We start from the raw sequence: 18,412 nt of genomic DNA on the forward strand, positions 1-18,412 counted from the left end.
CGCGTTCTCCTTTTAAAATAATATCCGAAAACATTAAATAACATTTTGTCAAAAAAAAAAATTACAAAATGTCCTCATTCTTTTAACATTTTGTCCAAATTAACAGAAAAATTATCTTTTATATTTGACCAACAAATCATACAGATTATATGATTTTCTCAAAAGAATGAGACTTTTCTGTTTGGAAAAAAAATATGATTTTATTGAAATTTTTTCCAAAAATTTGAGATTTTTCTGTAGATTTTTCAAATAAAAAAAGAACATTCATATAAATAAAAATTAAATATCCTTATACCGTTTGTTTCTATTTTTCTTCGTAACTATTTAAGATGATAACAAATATCTAAACTTAACATCTTAATCAAATTTAAATTAATTTTAATAACACTTATCACCATTTAAAATATATAGGAGTATAGTAGAAACAAAAAATATAAGTATATTTAATTTCTGGAATTTAAAAAAAAAAATAGTGATCCGATATAAATACAAAGAAACATAACAAATAAAAAATAAATATTTGGAAAGATATTTTTGAAAAATCAATACAAAAACATAAAAAATGAGTTTTAATTGAAAATCGATTATATTAGAATTTCAAAAATGAATATAAATATTTTTGGAAAAATACTTGTTGTTAATGTGAAAAATAGACATGATATATTACTGAAATCCGAAAATACCTCTTTTCGAAAATACTGGTCACTTTCATAAATACATAAAAGTTAGATTATTTTCATATGGCTCAAAATTATGTAACATTTTTTGTGAATATCTTTATAATAAATTATGCTAAAAGTACTTTGTCTTATAAAAAAGTTGACGGATGATATTTTTTTAAATAAATCTTGATATATTTGCTAAAAATGAGAAAGAGGGTCGTGAAGTAGTTTCACTAATGATATTTTTTTAAATAGATATTGATATATTTGCTCAAAATGCTTCATGAAGCATATGAATATCTATAATCTCACTCCTTTTAAGCGTATCAAGTGTTCAATAATAGACATTATTGTTGGAAATAAGATCTAAAGAATAATAAAAAACAAAAGGAAAGCCTACATCATGATACTTAAAAGAGAAAAAAAAATTAATGAGTATAAAGTTTGGAAGAATATTTTATTATATTAAGGTGAAAAAATAATATTTTTTAGCACAAAGTACATAAAAACTACTATCTTTTATAGCTTTCCGATTTAAACAATTATTTTATTTCTTTTATTAAAGTTATTATATTTTGCAAGAAAAAACAATTATGGATATCGTATCTCCCTATAAGTTGGGCAATTTTCTACCTATAAAATACAACAAATAAATAAATATGGAAAATAAAATCCAACAAATATTGTCTCTAACAACTTTTTATAACAAAAAGTGAATCGCCTCTAACAAAAAAATAAAATAAATTCAAAAAGTTGTTATAGTGGTATAAAATCATAAAACATTGTTAAAATTAGAGTGCTATAGTAAAAGTAATGTCGCTTTACTGTAATAACTTGTTGAACCGATAATGAAAGGTTGTTTTCGTTGCAATACAATTTTTTCAAAATATGATGACTTTAACTCTTTAAGGTATTTGGTGTACGGCTGGAATGAATGTATAAGAGCTTACAATCGTAAAACTAGCCAACTATAGTCGTTTTTATATACATTGCCCTATTTGTATTATTTTTTTACAATGAGTGAATGTATTTTTTGCACAATATTAAGATATGCATATTTTTCAAAACTAAGTTATTAGATGTGATGTAAAATTATCAATCACCCAATTTATACGAGAGGTGTTTGAAAAGGAGTTTCTCTCCCGAGAAAATTGAGGGTTGAAATCTCATGATGGACAGATGTATAGTTTAGGAGTAAGATTTGAAAGGATGTATATCTATTTAAAGAAGAAACTCAGCTTATATATTTTGTAGCCCGATCTTTAACTCCATTATACATTTTGAGCATAGTTTTTTTTTCTTTAGAAAAACAAAGTGATTTTCCTCAAGACTAACTTGACAAGAAAACATTTCTATCAGATGCTAGTTCACCGAAAACTGACTATATAATAGCATGTTATTCACGACTTCAGATACATGATAACTAGATTGGAATCTAGAGATGAAGAGAGAAACAAAGAATGTTGCTATAATGTAAATGAAAAAATTTGAGAGTAATCATTACAAACCTTTGAGATCATTCATTTTAAACAAAGAAAAAGAAAATATAATAAATCTTCCTTTTGTATACATCGATCCTAATATCAAGAAATGTAATTTAGAAATAGATAAGAATATTAATAAATTTAACTAGAGAATAAATTTGAAATAAGGCGTTGATTAACACTAATCGCTCTCATACCCAGACCGAGTATTGAATAAGATTACAAGGTATTATATATAGACATGCACCGTAAGGTGCGGTGCTGATGGCATACCTATTTAACCGTATTAGGAACACCACACCTAGGTTAGGTGAGGGTGAAATGTTACCCCGCACTTTCCCGATCATTGCACTCTCTCTATTTATTTTTATTTTTTCAATTTGACCATTTGGGTTTTAAAGAGTAAAGAAAAAATGAGATGACGCTGATCTGACAAAGGAAAAGTAAAAGGTGAAATGAAGGTACTCTCTCGTCAAGTGGGGTGTATGGACCTCACTCAAAAGTGGGTATTGCCTTATATTTTACAAATTTTTGTTTTTAATGAATGTGATCCCCATTTGTGAGAGATATTGGTAGTTGGTCGTTGAAGGAAGCACATGGTGATACAATCATATCCACATGAGCCATATCCACATGTACTAGTCTATCCCAAGGGTAGAAGAACTATGTAAATATTGGTAAAAGTGATTTCGTTTCGACAAAAACTATTTTTAAAAGTAAAGATTCAGCAAAGCAATATTTAAACTAGAATGACTAAACAAGTAAACGCGAAATATCAATGAAAAAATGTTTCTTTTGAAAGGTGAGTAGTAGAGTTTTTATAACCTGGTGTGATTTCTTGGGTATTTATATTGCTACACCCCATATTATGCTTAGAAGTTTATATGTTATTATGCGTTGGGTAAAATGCTAAAGTGACAAAATCTACCTCTACATAATTGGGTATTTATATTTCAAATCTCATGTGGTCAATGTGATGCAACTTTAGGGTCTGCTTCAAAATGCTCACAACAGGTAAAACAAAATCAACAAGGGTAAACATGTAATTGTTAACCTTTTTGTACAATTTTCACTTTACTCTCATGAAAAGTTGTGATTTTTCAGGTATCAAACATGATGCCGTTTTTTTCTAAAAACTAAAGGTGATATCAAAAGGTAAGAAGATAAAAATACGATTATGCACAATTGAGAGAAAGAAACGAGAAACAACAAAGCATATCAAATTGAGATTTGAGCTTTGTAACTCAATAGTGTAATCAAGAACTCTGTGTTTATTATTAAGATTCAATCAGTAGTGTACAAAACAACAAACATATAAAAAAACAAAAGGATTGACCTTTGTAACTCAATAATGTATTGTAATCAACCAAATTCATTTATTCTGGAGTTGCAGGATTGCACGAGTTCATGAAAACTAAAACCTGAATATCCTCATCTGATTTGATATCTGTGCTTTCAAATCATACATTAAATCCCTCAGAACGAAGGCACAAACGATGAGCTTCAATCCATTTTGAGCAAGCTGATTCACCATGCTCCACAACACATTCGTCCCTGAGCTTCTTAGTGTCAGGGCAAGCACAGCAGATTTTCTTCTTTGGCTTTGACTCAGGTCCTGTGGTAGCATCTTTTGGTGCTTTTGTTAATCTTAATGTAGAAGTGAAGTCTTGTGTCTGTAATCCACTCATGGTTACGAGTTCCTGAATCATAACATATATGTGAACAAATCAAGATTACTTACAAGTTACAAGTTACAATCGCATCATGTAGATACATAATATGTTCATGATCAAAATCGTATTCATTTCCTAACGAAACAATATCAATTAACCAATCTTCTGTGAATCGTCAAGAACAAGCTGATGGAGTAATCAAAGAAAAAGTACCTAAAACCCTACAAAAACCCTAACGCATTGCGAAACAAATGATTACCAGATCACTAAAATGTATTGATCGATTCTATACATTTCTTAAACCCGGGAACCAATAACTTTGATTCCTTGTTTAACCCTAATCGGAATTTTTAGATTACGAAAGAACTTAACAGAAATCGAAAAATCCATTACGCGTACCTTTACTGAATCAGAGAATTGAAGGGATTATGGAGACTGGTGGGAAGAAGAGAGTTGTAAGAGGCGATTTGAGAGTCGTAATTTCAGAGCTGTATAACGTGTTGCGTTTGTCCGCCGCGAAAGAAGAAAGTACGAATGAAATCACGTGCGGCGCACACCATTATAAATTGTACATCGTGTTCGTCGATTAAAGTCTGCAACTTTGTAATTTGTACTACCCATCAAGGGATTAATTAAAAGATGGTCAATATCTTTCATCCTTCAATTCTGAGAAGAAATTTAAATTTAGATAAAACTTCAAAAATGGTCATGTGATTTTTGAAAATATCAATTTTAATCTCTAAGTTTAAAAAACCTCACAAATCATTCATATGGTTTCAAAACTTTTAACATTTGGTCCTTCCGGCTCACTCTGCTACCATTTAGCCGTTAAGTCATGAGCATTTTTGTCATTTCATTACCCGGGGACCATTTATGAGGTTTTCTATTACTTTAATATATATATATATATATATATATATATATATATACATGCAAGGGGTCCCACCCCATCTCTCTCTTTCTCTCTCTCTATCTCTCTCTCTCTCTCTCTCCAAATCAAACCCACCTCTGTTTTGTGACTGTCGGCTTCCCCTTTTGCTTCTACTATCTTCTCCCCTTTCTTGATTAAGCTTTTTGACAGCAACAACAAGACGAGTTCCAGGATTAGTAGTCTCATCGATCCAACCCTTGAAAACCGATTCCAAATCGTCTTCTCCCAGACACGATAAGTTTCTTTCGGATATCAAGTGTTGTAATCGCTGGTGACGACTGAAGGAGTGATAATAACTCCGGTGAGGAGCTAAAGATGTTGACGCTTGAATTCCTCATTGAGGAAGCGAATGGCCTGAGAAAGTATCTTGGATTGTACCTGTTTAATTTCGATATGATTAGAGATGGTGAAGGAGATGGGTATCTGGTGATTAATATGAATTACTTCCCTGGTTACGAGAAATTGCCTTCTTATGAAACTGTCATGATTGATTTCTTCTTGAATGTAATGAAATTACAGGAGTTGGAAAAGATGAAAAAGAAGGAGATCGACAACAGGTGGAAATTTGGTAATCAAAAGTAGATCTGATAATGAAGTTAATGAAGTACATCTGATAAAGAAGGTGTCTTATAGGGGGAGGGGGTGTTTTTAGTTATAGAAACACACTGAAGAATCGGTTATGAATCTGATCGATTCCAGGAAGAAAGATTCAAAAGCAGTCGGGTTTTATGCTATTAAAATGGGTTATGAATCGAGTGAAGAAAGCCAACATGTTACAGTAGGAAATTGGAGGCGAGATTGGAATTATTCACTGTGGAGTATACACTTCTCATCATTTCAGCAGATCAATCGAAACTAGCACCAAAAAGCACAAGAACATCATCATACAGACATCTAGCTACAAGTGAATAAAGAAAGGAACTTGATTTCTTTTGTGTTTATTTTTCATTCTTCAAGGGATGTTGATTATTACCGAATAATGGGGATGTAATTATCGGGCTTAACATGATCTGGTGTAACGACCGAAAAGTCCAACTAATTTAAATTTTTCAAAAACAATCATATTTCATTAAATTATTACAAAAAGGTTTTCAATACATTATTTATCAGAATATTCTCAGGTCCATTTCATAAAACATAAACGCGAGGGACGGTACGATCACGCCTTTGCCTTGCCACAGTCTCCCGAAGAACCTGAAAAACATTAAACCACAACTGTAAGCCCGAAAGCTTAGTGAGATACCCCCAAAATACCAACCACATATACGCCCTTCCAGGCTATGACCTTCCAGTCCAAAACATATTGCCTTCCGGTCCATAACATATTGTCTTCCGACCCATAGCATAAAAAGCATACATAACATAACAGAACATAGAACATCCATTCATATCGGGTCTACTGTGTGACTGGTCCGCCGTATCGGGCCTTCAGTCCACCGGATCCACCCTCCGAGTCTAGTCATGTCCTTCGAGTCTACAGTGTGGTTGGTCCGCCCGCACCGGGCCTTCAACCCACCTGGTCCACTCTCTGAGTCTACAGTGTGACTGGTCCGCCCGCATCGAGCCTTCAGTCGGCTTGGTCCACTCCTCCGAGCCTCGACACGTCTGGTCCGCCCTCGTGGGGCCTACAGCCTATTCGGACCGCTCGTTGGGCCTTCGGAATAACCGGTCTGCCTTGGGTATCTTGGCCTACAGCATAAAGCAGGCGGGTCAGGACCCGCCTCAACCCATCTCCAGTCCAAACAACCATGTGCACATAACATACATTCATATAACAGTCATAGTCAACAAACCGAGCAAGCAGATCACATAGCATATCATTACCCTAACCAGGTTACCGACCTAACCGGTCACTAGCATAGCATCACTCTACATATCGGGAAACTGACCTTAACCAGGTCTCCAGCATATACCATCCTAGCTACCAGGATGCAGACATATCAAACAATAACATAATAATCATATATGAATCTCAATCCAATAAAGGGCCGGCCTTGGTGCCTTAGACCTTGTTGATATAGTGAGGATAACTCACCTCGAAACTGCCGGCTGAAAGGATAAGATCCCGCTGCTTCGAACTCCGACACGAACTCCTCCACTGAACACCAAAACACTCAACTCAATATATACCCTTATTTTCCAAAATACCCCTGGAAGACAACTGGTCAACCCTTGGACAAGGTCAAAGTCGACCCCTGACTGACTCTACTCGCCGAGTCAACCCTATGACTCACCGAGTCCCCAAGTTCAGAACTTCCCTCAATCCGCGACCTGACTCGCCGAGTCACCCCGAGACTCGCCGAGTCCAACCACTCTGAGTCTACTCGCACCCAACTCACTGAGTCATCCCTTGACTCACCGATTCTCGACTCAACCAGAAAATATTGGGACTCTTCGACAAGACTCGCCGAGTTTAAGGCTATCTTCAACCTACTCGCCGAGTTGTTCATCCAACTCGCCGAGTTCCAGCTCATCTTCAAGCAACTCGTCGAGTCCACCCTTGTGACTCGCCAAGTACCACCGGTCTGAATCCATACAGAAGCATCCCAGGCCATGCAATTGATCCAAAACATAGATCTAGCCTCCTACAACCCATCCATCACGTAAAGTGGCAAACTTTACGTGAATCCATGAAGATCTAGGCATAATACACATTAGGGCTAAGGTTTGGGACAAGATAGCTTCACTACATACTCAATCACAGGGACTTTCAGACATTCCAACCCTTCTCTATTCCAGATCTGAGGTAGCAACCTCATATCTAACCTCTAGACTCCAAAACACCAATAGATGTGATCTCAACACCTCCAAACGTGAAGAATCTAGACAATAGCAGCTCAAGAACGAGATATTACCTTCAAAGAATGCCCCAATAGCAATGAAACTCGAATCCAAGCAAAACCCTTTGATCCAAGTCTTTTCTTCTTCAAGATTTCTTCAACTAGCACTTCTCCAAGCTCCAATTTGCCCAACAATGTTGTTCCTCCACGAAATTAGGATTTCTGGGGCTCAAGGGGAATCAAAGAGGTTGGGGAGGAAACATAATGTTCTTTATATAGAGCTCAACCCCGAGAATTAGGGTTTTTCTCCACTCAGCACCTACTCGCCGAGTCCATCTTTGGACTCGCCGAGTAGGCCACTTGACACGCGACCAAAGTTGCGACCCTACTCGCCGAGTCCATCCATGGACTCGCCGAGTTGCCCTCCAAAACTTACACTTTTAGCCCTTCAACTCTACTCTTGTTATTCCGGGATGTTACATATGGCACTTGATCATGTATTGGAGAGAGAGAGAGAGAGAGAGGGAGAGATGGGATGGGACCCCTTGCATATTAAATTTTATTTATTTATTTTAAAGTAATAGAAAACCTCATAAATGGTCCCTGGGTAATGAAATGACAAAAATGCCCCTGACTTAACGGCTAAATGGTAACGGAGTGAGCCGGAAGGACCAAATGTTAAAAGTTTTGAAACCACAGGGATGATCTGTGAGGTTTTTTTAACTTAGGGACTAAACTTGATATTTTCGAAAACCACATGGACCATTTTGAAGTTTTGTCTTAAATTTATTTCGAATAAGTTTCGGTTATGATTACTGATAATGATAATTAATTGTATTTTTATATTGAAAATTATATAAAATCATGTTTAATTAATAATTTATTGAAAAAATTATTACTAATTATAATTTTTTCTATAAAATTTTAATTATTTTTGTAACCATGGTTTATACGTGCTATAATATAGTTAATCATTAAATAGATCAAGAATAAAGAAAGAAAAAATTTGAAATAGATTATATTTTTTTAAATTAAAGTTTGTTATATATATATATATATATATATATATATATATATATATATATATATATATATATATATATATATATATATATATATATATATATATTGTTATTTTAAATTGATTTTTTAATTTTATTTTGTTATCTTTTATTATCATTTAGATTATTATTATTGTTACTATAGTTATAAAATTTTATCACTTGGACTAGATATCGTATAACACCCGAAATCAGAAAGGCCAAGAAAGGAAAGTAAAGTTATAAATTAAAGAGGGTCGACTCGTCGAGTCCAGGGAGGAACTCGGCGAGTTGGAGCGGGATCCGGGTGTAAAGTAAGTGACCGACTCGGTGAGTCAGCAAGTGGACTCGGCGAGTCTGGTTTGGGTTGGGAAACCCTAATTTCGGGACTTGGTACCCTATTTAAGCATCTTATTCTCTTCCCTAGGGCTCATTTGCGGCCCCTATAGTCCAGAACCCCAAACCCTAGGCATCATAACCGTTTTTGGAGTAAGATCTACCCTTGGTGAAGTAATTTGGAGCTTAGATGAGAAGAGATTCATAGTGGTGCAAGAGGAGGCCTTGGATCCAGAGTTGGTGGAACTTTTTAGAGCATTTGGAGGTAATGAATCGTTATCCTTGGCTTTCTCCTTTCTAGATCCATCTTTCATGGAGTTTTAGGGTTTATTTGAGAGTATGTGATGAGAAATTGGTGCACAAGTTAGATCTGGAGTTGAAACTCTAGATTTGAGCTCTATTTGGACCAAAGATGCAGAAAACACTGTTAGTTGCTATGTAAAAGCCATTCCCCATGAGTTAAGTTCCTTTACAACTTGGTTTTTGGTATTATGAGACAAGAAGCACGTAAAGGTAGAAACTTTATGTTGCTAATGGACTCTAGGAACCCAGATCTATTGTTTGGAGCAAAGGAGTAGCTCTGTGACTCGAGATTATGAGAATACACATAAGGACTCGACAAGTATGGGAGAGGACTCGGCGAGTCGGGCTAGATACCAGACTTAAATCGCGTAGTAACTCGGCGAGTCACATGGGTGGACTCGACGAGTTGGATGAAGATAGGCGGGAACTCGACAAGTTGGAAAAATAACTCGGCGAGTCTGTTGAAAATTGCCTTGGACTCGGCGAGTCAAGTCGCGAAATCCCAAACCCATCGAGTTAAAACTCGGGTCAGCGAGTTGTGTGGGGACTCAGTGAGTTGGACAGGATAGGACTCGGAAATCGGTAGACTCGACGAGTTAGGGGCTGACTCGGCGAGTCGAGTCGCGAATGAAAGGATTCTGAGCGTATGAACTCGGCGATTCGGTAGACAACTCGGCGAGTAGGGTTGACCTGGAAGGTTGACTTTGACCAGGACTTTAACTTTAACAGGAGTTGATTTAGTTGACTTTTGGAGGACTATCAGACTAAGTGTTATTTTGATATTGGTAGCTCGGAGAGCTAGAGGAGCAGCGCCTCAGAGGGTTGTCGGTTAGCAGCCAGAGGGTTATCAGCAGAGCTCAGCAGTTCAGGTGAGTTTCTTTCCAGTAGGAACGAGTCTCAAGCCACAATGCCGACCCGTTTAAGTGAGCAGTAGTTTACGGACTTCAGTCCAATGCAGTAGTTAGTATGTTCGATGCCTTCGTGGCTCAAATAGGATTTATGTGTTATGTGTTCCGAGCTACGGCCCAATGCAATATGCAGTATATGTGTTCATGCTAGTTGATATGTTATGATATGCTATGTTCAGTCGGTTCTGAACTTCGGTCCGATGCAGTTAGTTCGGACTTCGATCCGATGCAGGGGATAAGGTCCCAGTCAGTTTCGGACTTCGGTCTGATGCAGGGGGCAAGGCCCCAGTTAGTCCGGACTTCGGTCCGATGCAGGGGACAATGTCCCAGTCAGTTCCGGACTTCGGTCCGATGCAGGGGGTAAGGCCCCAGTTAGTGCGAACCTCGGTCCGATGTAGTGGGCAAGGCCCAGTATGTGCTTTATATGCTATTGTATGGTATGTGGTAGCTTGGGGGAGCTCACTAAGCTTCGTGCTTACGGTTTCAGTTTTTGGTTTCAGGTACTCAAGTTTTCGAAAAAGGAGCTCGGAGAGATTGCAGTGCACACACCATAGTCAGTTAGTCTGAGATTGTTTACTCTGATAAAACAAATATGCTTAAATTAATACTCTAAATTTATGTTATGACTGTGTTATGTTTTTATAAATATAATTTTAGTAATGTTTCGAAAGAAAATTTTTAGTTATGATTTTTGGGTCGTTACACATCCACAATAGTTGAATTAAAAACTATAGGGGTGTTCAATAGAGATATTATCCGACAAGTGTTTCATAAATCTATCTCTAATAAAAGACTCTTTAAGCTGCCACATGACATCTTTATAGACCTTATACTTACACGTGTCCTGTTTTAGTTCATCGTACAATTTGTTTTCCCGCCCCTATTTCGACTCTATTTTAATGCACCTTCTTCGTTTTAATTCACCATATCCCTTAAAATCAGCATACCTCCTCTTTATTCTGATTCTATCCAAAAAATCAGAGAAAGTACTCAAAATTCCATTTATACTCAAAATTCCATTTATACTCTTTCACGATCCTGTTTTATTTGCAATATCATATTCAATATTCAGGTCATCCGTTCTCTCTCAACAAACCCTAGCCGTCGTCATCACTACCACCGTCTTTCAATGCCTTCACCTTTGGTGACGAGTCAGACCATTGGTAGTGGCTTTCATCCATAATCTCTCCATTTGTAGCATCTTTTTATCTTTTTTATTGCTCTCAATAAACCTATAAATAATGAAAATTAAGGGAAATTAAAACCGAACCACCGCCATCAAACTGCATCACAATTCCATTTCTCTATTTTTCAATTAAAACAGGAAGAAGATTTGGTTACAGGTATTATATAGAACTGATGCAAACCTAACCTATTAAACCTTTTAATTTCAGGTATTAAACGCACTTTGCGATGAAGCTTGAAGCTAAAACCAAACAACCACTTCACATTTACGATTTATCAACTCCTGGTCTGTATGTGTTTACCCTTTTTTCTGAAGTATCAATTACTTATGAAAAAGTCAACAATCTCTATCGTAAGTTTTGTTATCCATTCTGCACTCCGTGTAGTGGTTGAAATGCCTTAATGGATTTTTTGGACGTTATCTATGTTGTTTTCCATATTTTTTTTAAATAAGTTTTTTTCAAATTTCTTATTTCACCATAACAGAGCTTGCATTTAAGAGGTCATTGTGTTGTTGGTCAACTATTAGATGTACAATGTACAATCATGAGGACACTTGGTATCTTACATTTCAAACCCTTTTTTTCTTTAAAAAAATTCTAATACAATTTTTATCAGTAATTTATTTTCCCAATTTGCCAAAAATGTCGAAACATTGATTGTTTGATTATAAAAAGTCAAAATGTATAATTTTGTGTCTATTTTGTTTAGATGAGATTGCGATATGGGAGCTACAACCCCATGGTGTTTACAAGATGTATAAGGACCATGAAGAAATTTTGTAAAAGTTAGTTCTTAGTTGGAGTGATAAATTAGTGAGTATTTTAATAATTATAAACTTCTAATATTTGTATTTTAGAACTACTAATGTCGTTCTGAATTCATCCATTAATATTAAATCAACTTCGTATAATGAATGACATTTTGTGTAATAAAGATAGAATATTCAAATAATCAACATCGATATCACGAGCAGTCTGAAGTATATAATGTTTACTTGCATGTTGTTGCCAGTCGTTGGAATAATCATCTTGAACTTGTCAAGATTAGTGCTATTTGTTCAATAGCCTAATCAAATGGAAAAGATACAGGTAATTCCTAGAACGTAAACCTTTAGTTTATATATATAAAGTACATAAACATGTACTTTTGAAGCTCAAAAGTTCTTTTTTCTGGACATTATGCCTTGAGAAGTTTACCGAACTGATCAAATTTTATTTACAATTGTATGCATTACCAAGGTCGTCAAGATTGGGATCCTACCTAGGATCGATTTTGGGTTTGCAAGATCGGGATCGTAAGATCGGGATCGAGATCTTAAGATCCCACAAAATAGAATATAATTTTAATTTATAATATTTAATCATGAAAACTATTTCAAACATTTAGTTTTTCATTCAAAAGTTATAAAAACTTCAAAATATTAATCATAAATCACAATAAAAAATGATAAATGGTAGATTGGTAAAGGATAAAAGGCATAAAGTGGTAAAAAAAATTTCATTTGCAAAAAAAAAAAAAAAAAAAAAATCAAAGGAAGGTAGGATCGGATCGGATCTCGATCCTACGATCCTATCTACGATCTTACGATCTTACCTGCGATCCTACCCCAAATACGATCCTTTTACGATCCGGATCGTTTTTCATACCTAGGATCGTAGGATCGTACGATCCTACGATCAGGATCGCGATTTTGACAACTATGTGCATTACTATAACTTTTCAGAATTTTCTAAGTATAATTTTGCAATATGCATTTTGTTAGGACATTATACTTTGAGAAGTTTACATTTTGGGTGGAAATTAATAGATGCATGGTCAATTCGAACGACATAAAAGCAATTTGTTTATGTGATTGTTTATTTTTTACCAATGTTAGTTTTGTTTTTCTGTTTTGCCTTGGTTGAAATTGAAAACATAAGGTATGTTTATCGTTTTCCTATATCATTTTTATTTAAATTGATGCTAGAAATTATGACATACTTTTTATTTGTTTGTTTTTAATAGCAATCTACTTTGATTTCTTCCTATTAAAGAATTATATTTTGTAAAATCACCGATATAAATGGATGGAATTTTTTAACGTATGATGTGTAAATTAGAAAAAAATAATATTACAATACTAAAATTGGGTAGAAAAAAATCAAGTTACATTGCCTTAACAATATAAAAATGAAAGTATAGTGACGTATAGAAAGAAATAAACGTAATAAACAATTAAATGAAAACAGTTTGTTATTTCTGATCTTTTTCTCTTTTTAATTAGAAAAAAGGGTATGTATTGATGTCATTTAATATATTAGTTTTCTTTTTTTAGTTTGTTCATGATTGCGACTATGAGCAATGTTTTTATCTTGTATCTGACATGTTGCAGGGAGTTGATCATACTTACCGTGGTTTCCACGGGTTATAATCTAGTTTTTTAATGTAATGTACTTTTTTTGAGAAGTTTTTATTTATTTATTTATTTGTATTATAAATTTTGTTCAATGCAACATCTTCTCTAAAAACAATTCGTGCAATCTTTGAGTTTTTGTTTTGTTTTTGACAACGCTATCTCTTATTGAATAGTGTTACGCATTGTGCTCGAGTTTATTTTTTATTTTTTCTAATCCAATAAAAGAAAGAGAAAGAAAATATTGACGGGAATAAAGGAGGGGGAAATTTTCCTTATTCCATGTTCCCGAGTTCGAAGGAAATGAAAAAAAATGAAAGTAAAATTTTAAGTTTTTATGTTATTGAGTTAGGAAGGTAAAGAAAATAAAACTAATTTTTTTTTTCCTTTCCCTCACTTTTCTTCCATCAATTAAACTCGAGAACACTTGATATCCCTCATTTCCATCAATTTTCCTCCTTAAGTAGAACTCGAGAACAAGGCGTTAGGGTGTCAACCCAACAAATAAATGGGTACAAAATAGACTCCATAATCATTGTTATTCTACACTACGAAGTGATACAAGGTAAGTAGAGTTGAACTACGAAAACACAAGAAAGTGGTCTGTACATCTTTACGTTAGGTGTTTTGGTTACAAAAAATGGTATGTTGTGTTGTAACTATTAATCTTACATACCGATGACCTTGGCAGTGGCGGAGCTAGATGGGGCGTTAGGGGTACAGCTACATCCCCAAAATAAAATTTATATATATTAAACATTACATATTAATTTTCTATATGTAAGCACGCTAAACTATCTTGCATTCCCATCTCGAAACATTAAACCTTATTGTTTACCATTTTTTAAAGAATAAAAGGGGTTGTTGCCGAGAGTCTAGAGACGACAGTGGATCGATATTTCATCATCAATTCAATAATTTTTGTTAAAAATAAAAATTCCAAGAGGCTTCATGTTTTCACTCATGGTTTGATCTTTGATGGTTCGAATGCTATTTTAAATTTCAATTATGCTTGTACCCCGTATTAAAATTTCTGGTTCCGCTATTAGACCTTGGAATGTCTGCTTTTATCCTAAATCGTTTGTATGTGTGTTAAAATCATAAGTTTTCTAGATTTTTTCTATTATTATCATTGTGACATGTATTTTACTATTTACATGTTTAAAACATTTTTATACTTCAAGAACAAGTAAAAGAATATTCCTAACTCTAAAAAACATGAAATATGTATTTATGTATTTTTAAATTGGTGAAAACTAACTTTCTTAAGAACTCTTTTTACGTTTTTAGAAGTATATATATATATATATATATATATATATATATATATATATATATATATATATATATATATATATATATATATATATATATATATATATATATATTATGTTTTTAGAAATATAAATACATATTTTATATCCCTAGAAGTATAAATATGTTTTTAGAAGTGTAAATATATATTTATATTTTTTAGAAATACAAACATCTTTGTAGAAATATAAATACATATTTTAAGTTTTAAAGAAAAGATAAATGCGTCATATTTATATTTTTAAAGACGTAAAAATATATTTTTTGCTTCTTAAAAAAATATTTATATTTCTAAATAACTAAAAATACATATTTATACTAAATGTTGTATTTATGCTTCTAAAAAGGTAAAAATGTGTAAACGTATATTTATATTTCTAAAAACATAAAAAATATTTTTAAGAATGTTAAATTTTTTTATCATTTTATAAAAACATAAATACGTATTTTTTATTTTGTTTTAAACCATATAAAAAAAAAAAAAAAAAAACATATATAAAAATAACATTTAAATTTAAATAATACATAAACAAGTAACTTGTATGCAGGTGCAGCCGTCCAGATGTGGATCTTGACGTTTTAAGTTAGGCGTGTGTTTGTGCAAGGGTCAAGGGATAGGGAGTGGGCGGTGTCGCGGACTTAGCTATCCGTCGCCCCTAACGGTACGGTATGTCTTTCATTGATTTAAGCCCTTGATTTGTTGTATATATTTCATCGACTTGTGCTTTTTATTGATGATTTTTACTTGATTGTTGAAAACAAAGTCTCTGTTTGATTTGACAAACGCATCAATGTGTATCCGATTATCCATCCGGATTAAATCAAATCGATATTACCTCTAGACGCGAGGCAACTAAAATTTCCCTTTTTTCCTATTAGGGTTTCAATATTCGCATCTAGTAGCTTCATGTAATTTGTCAACTGAACAAGTTTGTCTTTGATACTTTTCCATGCAACCCAAGTGTTTGATAAAATGCTTGAGTGAAATCTTGGAACATGCAACTGTATTCACCTTTGACCAAGGTCTGATCTTCATCTTCTTGTTGCAGATTCTTTTCTGGTTTTCTTGATTAAAAGGCTACATTATCATTACAATGGCTGCATCTGCAGAAACCTTGAAATGTGAGCATCATAAAACAGCAGAAGATGATGACTGGACAATTGTTTTGCGAAAACGCACCAATCCCAAACGAAAATTTCCAAAACTTAAACCCTCAAAACAACAACAAGAAGAGCAACAAACACAGTGGGCCCCACCAGACATCGAAACAACTCCAGAAAAAGAACTCCACTTGATGAACAAGATGAAAATCTCAATTGAAAAACTTGAAAAATCCCAATTCTTCAATGCTTTTCTCGATCAAATCCACACCCCCGAAGCTTCTCAACATTTTCTAAAACTTACACAATCACAATTCAAAGTAAAAATGGTGATATATGGAATTGGTAGCATCGAATCATTTGAATCACCTCGATTGCAACTTAGCCTTGCAATTTTGATGAAAAGAAAACTTGATTGGATTGGTGACATGGAAGTTTTTGATCCGATTATTTCTTTGACCGAGTCAAAGGTCATGGAGGAGCTCGGTTGTCGTGTTCTTTCGGTCAATGAACAAGGTAGGAGAGAAGCGGTTGACCCGATTTTATTTTTCATGCCACATTGTGAAGTTGAGTTATATGATAATTTACTGAAAACCAATTGGAGACATGATTTGTTAAACAAAATCATATTACTTGGAAACAGTTTTGAGAAATATGAGCATCATCGATTGGTGTCTAAGAACCGAGCTTTGGATGAATCAAGGAAACATTTACTTGCAATACAAGAATTCACTAAAGAGTTTGAGATTAAAACTCTCTCAGATGATTATTTTCGAGCCTTTCATGGTTCGAGTTGGCATTTTTTTAGTGTTGATTGTGACACAGATTTGCAATTAACATGTTGAAACTTCTAATTATGATTAAAGATTGGATTGTGAGATTATGTTTGAACATTTGGATGTGAATGGACAAACTTTCTAGTGTTGTTTTTGATGATAATGATGAAGAGAGCATTTTAAAAGATCTATTTTTTTTGTCCCATTGATATTAGTTACAAGTTACAGACTTACAGATTCAATTTAATCCATGCTAAAGATAGTACATGAACAACACCATTTAGGTTTATGGCCTTTCAGTTGGTGCATACTCTCCTCTGTATGAGTTCATTATTATTATTATTATTATTATTATTATTATTAGAGTTTCCATGGTAACAAATTTGTGTCAGGCTAGAAAAAAACATAAACCAGTGGGATTTGATGAAAAAAAAAAAAGAAATAATGTATAAAATTGAGATTCAAAACAAAAAAAATAAAATTTTGAAGAATAAAACTATTATAGAAAAAAAAAAAAAAAAATCGTGCAACGGAAAATGGGGAAGTGAAGCATCTACCTTGCACTTTTTCTTGTTTTAGGCCTTTTATCAAGTTACATGTTTGGATCAAATCAATATACTTTTTTTTAACAGCAAAACACATATATTATAGAAAACCACCTGGGAAAGAACACACGAAAAATGCATACCACAAAGACACCAAAATTTTTAGAAGAATGAAAAATAAAACCACCCCCATGAACTTACTTTCAAGGATCGGGTTACAACACCACTCTAACCAACTAAGTTTTCTACTTTTTTTTTTTTTTTTTTTTTTTTTTTTTTTTTTGTCTAGAATTGATCCATGGATAGGATAAGATGTGGACTTTATTTGCAAGACTTGAAGATGAGATGGGTTTAATTGAGCGAGCTAACTTGTTCATGAATTTCCAGATGACCTAGATAAAAACCAAAGTTATAGCTTCTCGAATCAATCCTAGGTATATGTTAGATGTCAAACTATTCTTGCAATGTAGTAGTTATGAGAACGACTAGAAACCAGATGGAAATGAGTGCCACCATAGTCCAATATTTCCCCAAACTTCACATGAAATTGGGCAAAAGGTGAATAAATGGCCTTCTGATTGTGGTTATCGGTTGCAGAAGGTGCACATCATATTGGTACCAATTCCCAATTTGCTAAGGTTTTCTTTTGTTGGCAACCTACCATGACGTACTCTCCATGCTAGGATGTTTAGTTTTCTAGGCACTGGGTAGTTCCATTTCAAACAAATGTTTGTCTTTGGAAGAAGCTAGTCGTCAATGTGGTTTCTCAATGAAGTTATTGTGAATATTCCCGATGGCTCAAGCTTCCATAACCTCCTATCATTTTGATTTGAGCGGGGATTGATGAAGGAGTTTTGAAGATTTAAGTTGTGTTTGATAATGCGGGATGCAAATTCAATGGTACCCCAACAAAAACCTTTTCTATTGGCATTTGAAGGAGCATTGAAACCCCCATCATTACCGTATAAGTTTGTTATGA

The 18,412-nt window shown here is 34.0% G+C and overlaps 1 protein-coding gene and 1 pseudogene across 4 annotated transcripts; one reads left to right on the forward strand and one right to left on the reverse strand.

Moving 5' to 3' along the window:
- Positions 1-3,399: 3,399 nt before the first annotated feature.
- On the reverse strand, positions 3,400-4,394 carry LOC144999855 (cytochrome c oxidase copper chaperone 2 pseudogene; annotated as a pseudogene). Its single transcript, XR_013661023.1, has 2 exons — positions 4,219-4,394; positions 3,400-3,846 (listed from the first exon to the last, which is right to left on the reverse strand). The product of XR_013661023.1 is annotated as a cytochrome c oxidase copper chaperone 2 pseudogene (transcript).
- An 11,161-nt stretch (positions 4,395-15,555) lies between these two features.
- On the forward strand, positions 15,556-17,051 carry SRR1 (sensitivity to red light reduced protein (SRR1)). 3 transcript variants are annotated; one of them, XM_078958962.1, is made up of 3 exons: positions 15,556-15,678; positions 15,891-16,034; positions 16,122-17,051. In XM_078958962.1, exons 2-3 carry the CDS (start codon positions 15,962-15,964, stop codon positions 16,955-16,957), a joined length of 909 nt encoding a protein of 302 aa, XP_078815088.1. In that variant the 5' UTR covers positions 15,556-15,678; positions 15,891-15,961; the 3' UTR covers positions 16,958-17,051. The 3 variants fall into 3 exon arrangements, with proteins under 3 accessions (XP_078815088.1, XP_078815089.1, XP_078815090.1); XM_078958963.1 differs by lacking the exon at positions 15,891-16,034 and having other exon boundaries at positions 16,061-17,051; XM_078958964.1 differs by lacking the exon at positions 15,891-16,034 and having other exon boundaries at positions 15,556-15,673; positions 16,061-17,051.
- Positions 17,052-18,412: the final 1,361 nt, after the last annotated feature.

This window comes from Lactuca saligna, chromosome 6 (genome assembly GCF_052625555.1).
Source record: "Lactuca saligna cultivar CGN05327 chromosome 6, ASM5262555v1, whole genome shotgun sequence".
In the NCBI taxonomy this organism is placed as follows: Eukaryota; Viridiplantae; Streptophyta; class Magnoliopsida; order Asterales; family Asteraceae; genus Lactuca; species Lactuca saligna.

Excerpts from the sequence above, each read along its gene's own strand:
- SRR1 (XM_078958962.1), top strand. The coding sequence starts at position 15,962 with ATGCAACCCAAGTGTTTGATAAAATGCTTGAGTGAAATCTTGGAACAT. Across the intron at positions 16,035-16,121 it reads TGTATTCACCTTTGACCAAG|AAACCTTGAAATGTGAGCAT; the intron begins GTCTGATCTTCA and ends CTGCATCTGCAG.